General features: G+C 42.9%; 1 protein-coding gene across 2 annotated transcripts in view; it reads right to left on the reverse strand.

The window, feature by feature from the left end:
* Window positions 1–10,683, reverse strand: part of TIMM44 (translocase of inner mitochondrial membrane 44) — a 121,813-nt gene extending 111,130 nt beyond the window's left edge. Inside the window, exon 1 of one of the 2 annotated variants that reach the window (XM_069216762.1) lies at window positions 10,584–10,683. In XM_069216762.1, coding sequence (XP_069072863.1) covers window positions 10,584–10,613 — 30 coding nt within the window. In that variant the 5' untranslated portion in view covers window positions 10,614–10,683. Of the gene's footprint in view, window positions 1–10,302; window positions 10,547–10,583 lie in introns of those variants that run through there. The other variant, XM_069216763.1, reaches the window with a different exon arrangement.
* Between the last annotated feature and the right edge of the window lie 1,301 nt (window positions 10,684–11,984).

An 11,984-nucleotide genomic window follows, 5' to 3' on the forward strand; every position in this document is an offset into this window, starting at 1 on the left:
ATCCTCCAATGCACTGGACTAGGTGGAAGGAATAATTTTTACCTTACATGAAGGCATTGACGATGATGATATGCCGCAAGAAAGGAAAAAAATATTTTATTGCATTGTTTGGGTTCTGAGGGGCAAATGGTTTTCAGGACATTACCTCCTGTAGTCATACAAGGTCAGGTTGATGAAGAAGTGGATGTTTTTAAAGAAGCGCTAATGAGATTAGAGAATAGGTTCAAACCTACAGCAAATCTAGCATTTAATAGATTCAAGTTTTATACCAGAGTACAGCATTGTAATTTTGGTGATATGACACGAGATCAGATTATAGTACATGTGAGAAGTAGGAAAATCCAAGAGCATTTGTGGGTTATGGGAGATCCTAAATTGCAAGATGTACTTTCTACTGCGAAGCCTTTAGAGCAATCCGAGAAGTGGATGAAATCAGTACAGGATTCTGATAAAGGTAAAAGTTTAGAATCTGAGGTGGTGGGTGCTATGGGAGGTGGCAATTCGAGCAGTAACTTGAGTATCAAGAACGGTGCTGTTGGTAGGAGATGGGAGAGACATGATAAGATGGAGTGATTATCATGTTTCCGCTGTGGTAGTTTGAACCCTCTTGCATCGTCGTCCCAGTGTCCTGCAATTGGGAAAGAATGTAAGAAATGTGGGAGGTTGGGACATTTTGCTCATGTATGCAAAGATTTTAAGAAAAGTAACAGCGTTACGAAAGGGAAGATGGCATGCATGAATAGTAGGAGAGGTGAGGAAGACTGGCTAAGGTGCGATAGTGAGCAAGGGGGTATGGTGTTATCACTCAAGCATGGAGATGAATTAGAGAATGGAAGGGTTAGGCACCCAAGATGTGAGGTACGAATTGCAGGGAGGAGATTGGAATTAATGGCAGATTCTGGGTCACCTTGGACAATTGTTACACAGGATTATTTTAAGCAGGTATTCAGAGGAATTTGGGAAAATGTCTGATTTAAAAGAACCAGATATAATAGCTGAAAGGTTTGATGGTGCGACTATTGATGCGACTGGCTTTATTGAAAATTGTTTTTAAGGAGAGGAGTGCCAACATTAAGTTGTATGTAGCAGCTAAAGGTGTTAATGTCCTAGGATGGAGGGACCAAGGTAAATTGGGAATAATTTTGAATCCTAGGAGTAGTGAACCTGTGTTGGATGTGGAGTGTGATGAACCTAGGGAGTGGATTACTTCTTAGTTTCCACAAGTCTTCACTAGTAAATTGAGCAAAATGGCTGATTATAGCCACAAAATTAAAAGCTAAGGCTAATGCTAAACATGTAATACAGAAACTCAGGAATGTTCCCATTAGTGTCAGGGAGGAGTTGAAGCAGACATTGTCAGAAATGGTGAATCAGGGTGTGAAAGAAGAGATTGAATCTTCTGAATGGGTTGCTCCAATTGTCTTGGCACGGAAAGCTGACAAATCCTTGAGACTGTGTGTGGATTTGAGAGCTGTGAATGCTAATATTATTGTGAATTGCCATCCTTTACCCAAGATAAATGAGGTTATTAGCATGTTGAAAGGGGAGAACATTTTTTCCACACTGGATTTAAGGTCAGCATATCATCAGATCGAATTGACGGAAGACTCTAGACATCTCACAGCGTTTATCACCCCGCAAGGATTATACCAATTTAAGAGGATGCTGTTTGGATTAGCGTCGGCTGCATCAGTCTTCCAAAGAGCGATGTTTCATCTGTTCAAAGACATGGACAAATATTTAAAATGTTTCCAAGATGATGTTTTGATTTTCTCAAAAAATGAGAGTGAACACAAAGAGCATGTAGAGGATGTTTGTAAAGTTTTGAGTAAGAGTGGCAGGACCTTAAAGGAAAAGAAATGCAGTTTCTTTTCTAAATCCGTTGAATACTTAGGTCATACAATATCAGGAGAGGGGGTAATACCAAAACGATCTTTAGTGGAAGCTATAGTCAATGCTCCTGATAATCGGGAGAAGTTATCATCATTCACGGTTCTGTGTGAGTATTATAGTAAGTTTATTGAGAATTGTGCAATAAAAATGGATCCATTGAGAGAACTTGCACGTAAAGGAGTCCAGTATTCTCGGACAGAAAAACAAAGTGAAGCATTTGATAGGATAAAAAAAGAAATTGTGGAAGCTCCTACTTTGAAGCCTTTCTGTGTGGGAGCACAATGTATTGTAACTGTCGATGCAAGTATGTATGGAATAGGAGGAGTATTGTCTCAGAGATGTGGGAAGGCCAAATGGAGTGTTACTTTTGCTTCTCGTATGTTGACTGATGCTGAAAGTAGGTATGCTGGGATTGAGAAGGAATTGTTAGTATGTATATGGGCTGTTGAGCATTTTCAGAACTATATTTGGGTGTCGCAATTTGTACTGCAGACAGATCATAAACCTTTGGTGGGTATTTTATCTCCTGGTGGGGGTTGGAATGCCACTGCTCGGATTGCCAGACTTGTTTCCAGGTTGCAGGAGTATTGCTTTAAGATTGAGAATGTGCCTGGTAGAAGTAATGCTGTGGCGGATTGTTTGTCACGTCTTCCACAAAATGAGGAAAAAAGGGTAGGTGTGCTGGAGAATGTTTTGGGAGGTGAGGATGTGGTATCTGTTGTGTCGGGATATATGTATGTAGAGTTTGGTAGTATAGAAGATGAAAAGTGGATGAGATGTGATGAGGAAGATTTGGTTATGCAAGAGGTGAAGAGATATATGAGGGATGGTTGGCCGGACAGGAATAGGATTTCTGCTGAGATAGAACCATTTGGTAAAGTTAGGGATGAACTGGATATAGAAAATTAGTTGTTGTTTAAGAAAGGGAAGTGTGTTCCTCCCAAGGGTATGCAGGAGATGATTTTGAAACTAGTGCATGAAGGATCCCGGAATGTCTTCTATGAAAAGCTTGATACGTACATGTTTTTGGCGGCCAGGATTAGATAAAATGGCAGACAGGGTTGTGAGGGAGTGCTGTGTGTGTGTGAATGCGGAAGAAAATGTTGAAGCCTGCCCCTCTTGTACCTGTTCCCTGGCCGAATTCTCCTTGGCAGAAGTTGGGTTTTGATATTTCTGGCCCATTCTATTCTCTTCCGGCAGATGCACATTATGCCTTGGCGTTAATTGACTATTATTCCAAGTGGCCGGAGCTGAAATTAGTTGCCCAATTGACATCTGCAGCTATTATTGAGTTTTTCAAGGAGGTGTTTGCTAGAGAAGGATATCCTGAGGTCTTGATTTCGGATAATGGCGTCCAGTTAACTGCTGGTGAAATGCAAAGTTTTTTTAAACACAGTAATATCAAACATGTTACTACTCCACTTTATGATCCGCAAGTTAATGGTCAAGTCGAGAGATTCAACTGGGTTTTCAAGAATAGTATTTTTTGGGCACGAGGATTTGGTGGAATGTGGAGAGAGAAGTTAAGGGAGAAGTTATGGTATTATCGTATTACTCCACAAAGTACTACGGAGGTGAGTCCGTTCAATTTGCTGAAAGGAAGACATCCTGTGGCTAAACTGTGTCGTGGTGTTTTAAGAAGAAGCAAGGTAAGGATTGGGAGAATGTTTTGGTGGAGGAAGTCAGAGAAACGGTAAGGAGAAAACAAGAGAAATTCAAGGAGGTGTATGATGGCAAGTGGAAAGTGAAAGAACCTAGCTTTGCAGTTGGTGATTGGATTAGGGTACATAAGCCAGGATTAGTGGAAAAAGGTGTGGCTAGGTTTGGAAGAGCTTTGAAGGTGATTAAAGTTTGTAAAAAGAGTGTGGTTACACAGGATGGTGAAGTGTGGAATGTGAGAAGATTGGCGAAGTGCGATAGAATTGGTGGGTACCAAGATGAAGGAAGTGGTGCTGATTCTTTGGTTAAGGTTGGGAATGGGATGCGGTCTGTTGAGTGTATGTAAGAAAATATGGATCGTGTACAACAGGGAGCCATGGAAAACAGGTCTGATGGAGGAGAGACAATTACGGAGTTGGTGGGCAATATATCTATGAATGATAGTTCTGTTGCATTGGGGGTGAAATCCAATGTTAGGACGAGATGTTGGCCCACCAAGTTTAAAGATTTTGTTTAAGGCCTTTAATGTACATTTGTATATACTTACTGTCATCTGTTATTTAAAAAGTTTTTTTGTTTAACAGGGATGTGGAATTCCTATCGCCCGACGCCCGGGACATCTTGTTTGGGGTCAAGGGCTACAAGTTTTTATGTTTACTTTGTCCTTGGGACAAGTAGGCCCAACCCTCTGCAGCACAAACCCTTTGGCTGCCTGTTTACAGAGAGTGGAACTCTCTGCAGTTGAGGTAATGTGTTTCCAAAAGATAATGCTGTTCGAACTTGTATTTATGGTTCATTATTTGAAATCCTTCATTATTAGGGTGAGTGCTGTAAATAAATTTTTTAAGGTCACACTTCACTACTGACGTTGGTTCCAGTTAAAAAAAAAAAACGTGTGTACACATGTTTGAAAAGTTTAGGCTATGAGGCTATGTATAATGCTCCCAGAATGCTTTCTGATTAGATGCAAATGAAGTGTCATTTAGTAAAATATGTTGGTGCATGCTAGTATTTCCCAAAAATATTTCTAATGGAAAATCAGTGTAACGATTTTCAACACGATTATGGGAAGCATGAAAATAAACAAACACTGACAAAGCCAACTGATCTGACATATTTTTATAAGTCTTTTAGTTTCATCAATGCGTGTCTTGTTTTGACATGGCTTTTGTAACACTTTATTGTTGTGGGAGCTATCAGGCCCTCAACACTGTAACAAACACTGGCAACAAAAAAAAAAAAACATTTTTGAACTCTAAAAACACACGTTGCCACCATTGGCATAACAAAGGCCCCGCAGCCGCCCTCCTGGGGGCCCCTTCAGCACAGCACCTGGCCTGAGTGAGTCTGGAGAGGGGGCTCCTCCATGTTCTTTGCAAAGGGGCACCCTCCAGTTTCGTTACGTCACTGATTGCCACTGTAGTTCCTGACACTGAACAAAACTACTTTGTGTGCCAATATGCTCCTTGTGGAAGAGCAGAATGCGATCGCTCACAGTAAAGCCAGCCGAAAGAGAGAGAAATAGAAGATCAATAAAAAAAAAATGTTTTGTTAACACCAGACCTAATTAGGGACCAACACCCACATGTAGGTAGCTTTTTGCATGTCGCAAACAGCGACTTTCGCTGTTTGCGGCGTGCAAAAAGCACATTGCGATGCACAAACCCAGTTTTGCGATTCGGTAACCTGGTTACCGAATCGCAAAACAGGTTTGCGACTCGCAATTAGGAAGGGGTGTTCCCTTCCTAATTGCGACTCGCAGTGCAATGTAGGATTGTTTTGTGACCGCGGGCGCAAACCAATCGCAGTTTGCACCCATTTCAAATGGGTGCTAACACTTTCGCTAAAGGGAAGGGGTCCCCATAGGACCCCTTCCCCATTGTGAATGTCACTGTAAAAAAAATTTCCGAGCAGGCATTGGTCCTGCGGAACACTGCCTGCTCTGAAAAAATGAAACGAAAACGTTTCATTTTTCGTTTTTGTAATGCATCTCGTTTTCCTTTAAGGAAAACGGACTGCATTACAAAAAAAAACAAAAAAACAGCTTTATTAAAAAGCAGTCACAGACATGGTGGTCTGCTGTCTCCAGCAGGCCACCATCCCTGTGAGGGGCGCCATTCGCAAGGGGGTCGCAAATTGCAACCCACCTCATGATTATTCATGAGGTGGGCATTTGCGAAGCCCTTGCGAATCACAGATGGTGTCAGGGACACCATCCTACATTCGGATTTGCGACTCGCAATTGCGAGTCTCTCTGACTCGCAATTTGCGGGTCGCAAATCTGAACCTACTGACATGTGGCCCCAAATTCTTAAAGAAAGTCACAAAAGTGCACCCATGGTATATGTCGTAACCCTATAAAATATTTGTGAACTGTATTTTAGCATGGGTAAATACGATGTGTAGATTTGCTCATGTGAAAATCTATTGAGCATTTGCAAGTTCATTTTCCCTCCAGCCACTTTCTTCCCAACCCTGGAAGAAGTTCTAATTCTGCCATTGTCAGGAGTAAATGTCCAACCTTTCTTATTATGGGAAAATATTAGAGAGAAGCTGGTGAAAATCTTTAAAACATACAGGTTAGTAGGTTTGCAGACTCAAAGGCATTCCAGCCCTGGAACTATTGCTTACTGCTTCCTCCAGCCCCAGTATGCAGATCTGCAGAAAGGTGGAAAAATAAGTAAATTGCTACAGTAGGGATTGAAACTGCAAGTATTCAAGCCATACTAAGGTAGTAGCCCTGGCATAATCAGAGACGCTATTATCAGAGCTCTTACATAATGAGATTGCTGCCATAATTTGTCGCCACACTACATGGCACCAAAGGGACAAGTAGATCTTTTTACAGGACAAGTAGATTTGAGAAGCAACCTGTCCCCTGGACAAGTAGATATTTTAATAAATTCCACACCCCTGTTTAAAGAGGGAAAGTGTGTTGTATCATGAAACTGTATTGGAGGGTTGAGGGCAATAGAATGTGGAGCGTGGAAGGTAGAGGGAGATTCTGGAGGTGGGGACGGGCATTCTTGTATTGGAGATCGTTATGTACAGACGTGGATATTGTTGTGGAGAATAAACTTTCTTTCAGCCTTATTCCTTGTTTTATGGATTTCTACAGTGACCCTTTCCCTAACTGGCAGGGGTGATTTTGTGTTAGGATTGCAACTTGTTTATAAATTAAATCCAGGCACATTCATCCTTGGTCTCCAGTAGCCAACAATGGTCCTCTATGCCTTGACCTCAGGAAGGGGTCTACCTCACCAAGGTGTTCTTCACAGACCCCTTCCTGCCCAGTCACATTGCTCTCAATAATCATCTGTGTTTCAGGTCTTATAACCCAAAAAGCTATATAACAAACACCCACACCTTTTTAGTACAGCTTAATAGATAGAAGACTGATTTACATCAGAATGGCACTATGTGAGATGTACTACCTCAGTCCACTTCACCTGATCACCATACAGCAAACTGAGGAGCAGATTACTAAAATAGGCATACCATAGAAAGATCAAACAAACAATGAAAGTCCACGGAGGACATGTTGATCAAAAGGACGGTCTAACAGTAAATGCGGGCACATCTTTGACACGCTCTTCTTTCCCCACACACATGTCCAGCCTTGTAACAATGCATATGGTCCACCTTAATGCTGCAATCAAAATAGAAATAAGGCTGGAAAATATTTTATAATAACTACAAGTACCACAAACGGTCATGTCCAGTTACCTCTGAAACCATATCTTAAAAGCAAAGCGTGGATATATCCCTAAAAATGCGTTCAATGCACCACATTTGTAAGCTCGGAGTCCCATAACACAATTACCATAGTTTGATACCTGTGTGCTACCCTGCCAGGTACCATGCATCATTGGTTAAACTAATACGTTTTATCGCAGATGTCTGAAACACTGCACTAAAATGCACTGGAAACGCACAGTACTGCGCACCTGGACTAAACTCAAGAGGCACGCAGGTGCTCTACGAGTGAGCTGAGCTGGCAGCGCAGCACACTGCTATGTCTTCACACATCATCAATCACGAACGTGTGGCAGATGCCACACAGTTAATCATTATAACTCACTATCAAGCCGAGTCCGGCTCTGAGCATCAGTGGCGGCCGGCAGTTTTAGGAGGGAGGGGGGCGGGTGGGAAGCACTGACACACACACACACAAACTCATTCTTTAACACACAGACATGCATGCACACACATCCATCAACAACACTCATACCATTCAAACATGCACGCACACACCAAACATTCATTTTAAAACATCACACACACTCATTCTTTCACACATGCACGCACAGCCATTAACACTCATAACATTCAAACATGCACGCATGCACCAAACATTCATTTTAAAAGATCACAGATACACATTCTTTCACACACACACGCACATCCATTAACAACACTCATAACACTCAAACATGCACACGCGCACCAAACAATCAATTTAAAACATCACAAACACACACACACTTACCTTCAGCCTCCAGGTCCCAGGAGGGTTGGGACTGCTGCCTTCCCTTATTGGCTGACCTTAGGTCAGCCAATGAGGGAAGGCAGCAGTCCTTGCCTCGTCACAGAGTGGAATGGGGTCAGTGAGACTGCTGACCCCACCGCACTCTGTGACGAAGTGTCACTTATTGACAGTAGCCCTGGGCGCTTCAGGGCTTAAACCTGAAGCGCCCAGGGCGAGTGTCAATGGGTGACGCGTTCCTCGTCACCCAGGGGAGGGCCTCGAGGCACCTTTGCTGAGCCGAGGAGGTCACGCACATAGGAGCTATGACATCCTCAGCCCAGCAAAGTTCAGCTCATGCAGCCAGGAGTCTGCACAAATCGCGCATGGCTCACTCCTGGCTGTCTGAGCTGAAAATGAAGAGTGTCTGTCAGGCTGGCCTTCGTTCAGCCCGACAGACACTCCATGAGGGGCAGAGGGTGTGGGGCGTGGCCCCTCCGCCCTAAAGGAAGGGCCGCCACTACTGAGTATACTACGTGCTCTTCTCACAGCAGCGTTGTCATGATTATAATCATTACACAAGTTGGACCAGTAGTGCCCAGACGTTGAACGTGGGCAGAGCCTTGTCTGTTGTCATTTTCCGGGAAGCTGCCTGCCCACTGTGACCATGCAGTGTATTACTGCCCCCCCAGAGCAACTCAAGAGGCAACTTTGCTTTTTTAACTGCTCCACGTCAACAGACTTACAGCAGTTGTGCACTAAATCCTGAGAGAACTTTTGCCCGCCTTTGTGAGCACGACATCGCCAGCAGTGAGCATCACTGCAACTACCTTATAAAGGCCAGAATGGAGGCAACAGAAATGTAATAAAGCGTAGAAACCAAGACATCTGAAGGGAGCTATAATACTAAAATAAAACACATAGATAATTTCAAAAATAGAAAGACCAAAATCCCACTTTTCATCAATCTTCGTGACCATTTGCCAAGAACTTGCAATTTCTCCACATCTCACAGATATTGACACACACAGAGCAGCAAAGTTCTAGTTACAGGAACGGATGTACCAGAGTCAATAGTAAAGCCGTAGGTACCAAAATCTCAAAAGAGCTTGCGGGCGGCATGCTCCTAAAACTACATACAGCATTCTAACTAAACAAGCCCACGTTGTTAGCCGATAGGCAAATTAGTGTAACTTTATTTGTCTTCTCCTAGCTATTTTAAATATCATAACGCCATCAAAACATTCCAGGCATTTCCATTCATTTTACTACAGCATTGAAAAAGTATTAATTCGAGGTTACATAGTATGCTTTGAAGTCTGTTTACATCTATAAATACCCCACAACATTACAGATTACCATACAGGTTTCCTAAAGATATAGATTGTATAACTAAAAGTATTGTTTTAATTAAAGTACCTCTAGAAAGGAGAACCTTCAAAATGCAAGAAAGGTCGTGCTCTAGTGTCTTGAATAAAATGTATGTGTGGTGTGAATTTGCACCAAAAAGCTATTCAGCACCAGGTATGTTTTGACAGCCCTACCAAGTGTAACACATCGCAGTTCAGATTAATACAAATCGTTAATCTTTTCGCGTTCCCGCACTGCAACAATATCACTCAATTTTGAAATACCCTGTAAGCTCAGTAGAAGTTGTTTATTGCAAATCATCAAGCCTAATAATATTTGTCAGTAGGATGAGAAAGAACCTGACAGCCAACATTCAGCTGCTACAAGTGTCTGCCTCTCGGCTAGAGCATGATGGGTAAAGAAAAGGCTGCCAGTGTGCACTGTTTTACGAGGCTAATGATGGGTGGTCTCTGCTATGTGCAGCAGCAGGTAACTCTAAATTCAATGGTGTTATGGCAATAGTGAGCAAGCATTACCTTAGTGCAAGTAAGTTTACTTGAACTAAAAGTGGATAGCACTTAATTAAGAGCTTTGTGTTGCGCCACGGGAGACTTTCTGGACGTTTTAAATTGCAATTAGGTTTTGCTCAGTGTCACACTTAAGGCGGAGGATGTCACGCATAAGCATACTTAAACCAAAATAATGTCACACATAACCAATCAGGAATGTTGGCAGGTATGTGTGGGGGCAATTTTTTCAGCACCCATCTCAGGAGTACTAAACGCAACATAAAGGTTATCATATACTACTATAGCTTCCATCATCACACCCGCCGGTTGGTTTTGCGCGTTCCTCTACCCACACTAAAACATCTCTCTCTCCCTCCCAAAACCTCGCCCTCCTCATCAGTCTGCAATCAAAGATACAGGTTTTACCATTATTTACGGCTGCCCCCTTCAGTTCATAATGCCACCCCCATCCTCTGTCTACTCCGTTCTTAAGTCTTCCCGACGGTCATCTGTCATCATATTTCTTTTCATCCCAAGGTCTTGGGGCCAACGTTGCATCGGCTGCTGCTGCTGAAGCCCTCCCTCCGCCACCAGTCCACCTGGTGGCTGCTCTCATCTCACAAGCCCTCTGCTCCCGCGCTGTAATCTGCCAAACTCCCCAACGACCCTCACTCATGGGTGATGGGGTCCCCGTTTTCATCTCTTACCCGGTAGCACTGGCACACGGCCGCCGCCATCTTGGTAAAGGCAGAAGTGACCTTCGGCGCACAGTCACATTGGTCGTTAGCCAGGGAACGCTACCGGGTCACGTGTAATGTGGCCGATTTGCGCATGCGCAAGACGCAGTCATGCTTTTAGCAGTCTAAGGGTCTGGTGTTCTATGAAAAGAGACAGCATGTAGTTGATAAGAGCGCGTCTAGTTTCATCAGTGTCCCTGAAAAGCCTGTAAGACCTGTGGACATCAGATGTAGGTTGGTGAGGTATGAATTCCAGGGGGGGGGTGAGGGCTGAAGGAGAAGCCAAAGGTGTTTCAGTTGAGAACTCTGCAACAAATAGGTCTGTGCGGAGGAGGGCGAGCCAGCAAATTACCAGGGGAAGCCCAGGATCTGGCTGGGCTCTAAGAGCTTGTGCGCGAGCCGAGCAGTGTAAATAGTTGCCATTTAAATAATGCAACAAACCTAATGTAAAACTATAACAAACTATTTTAAAATAAAAAAAAGGTATTTCTTTAACACGCAGAAGTGTTTAACGTTAATACACCAGATTATTTTTGCACAGTGCACACTGAGCTCACTTATTGAAAGGCTCTCTCCTATGTGGCAATGAGGCAAATGAAGACCTGTAGAATAAAATATTTGCCTAGGATCACACTGTTTCGTGGAGAGTGGGGTGGGCTGTTCATAACCGCTACAAGTTTTTTCTGATTTCACATTATGACACTTCTGATTTCTTCCCTCCCCTGTCCCTCCATTATTCTATTCAAACCCAGTGCTTTAAATGGTCTGGTACTGCCCTGTACTGAGTACCAGCACTTTTTTTTATTTTGAGAGGTAGAGTACCTGCACTTCTCAAGAAAAATGCAATACTTTTAATTGGAGAGTACCGGCACTTCTCAGAAACAAGCAGGTACTCTGGTACAGAGTACCTGCACTTCTATTTTTCCATTTTAAGCACTGGCTGGTACTGAATATCGGCACTTTTTTATTTTGAGAGGGAGAGTACCTGCACTTCTCAAGAAAAACGAAATACTTTTCATTGGAGAGTACCAGCACTTCTCAGAAGCAAGCAGGTACTCTGGTACAGAGTACATTCAATTCTGTTTTTCCATTTCAAGCACTGTTCAAACCTACTAACAAACTCACATATCTTTATGCTCAAATCAACTAATACTAGTACTGTACTCATATTTCCATAGACCAATCCACCACTAATCCTTTTGGGTTCAAGAGTAGCGTGCTACTCGCTGAAAAGCGCTTTCACCCCTCATCAGGGGTAGTTAGCATTATATATATATATATATATATAGAGAGAGAGATATAATTACAATTATGCAATTCACCCACTAGATAGATACCTCTTTCTCTCCCTTAATCCAAGCATGCCACCCA

This window comes from Pleurodeles waltl, chromosome 12 (assembly GCF_031143425.1).
Source record: "Pleurodeles waltl isolate 20211129_DDA chromosome 12, aPleWal1.hap1.20221129, whole genome shotgun sequence".
Lineage (NCBI taxonomy): Eukaryota > Metazoa > Chordata > Amphibia > Caudata > Salamandridae > Pleurodeles > Pleurodeles waltl.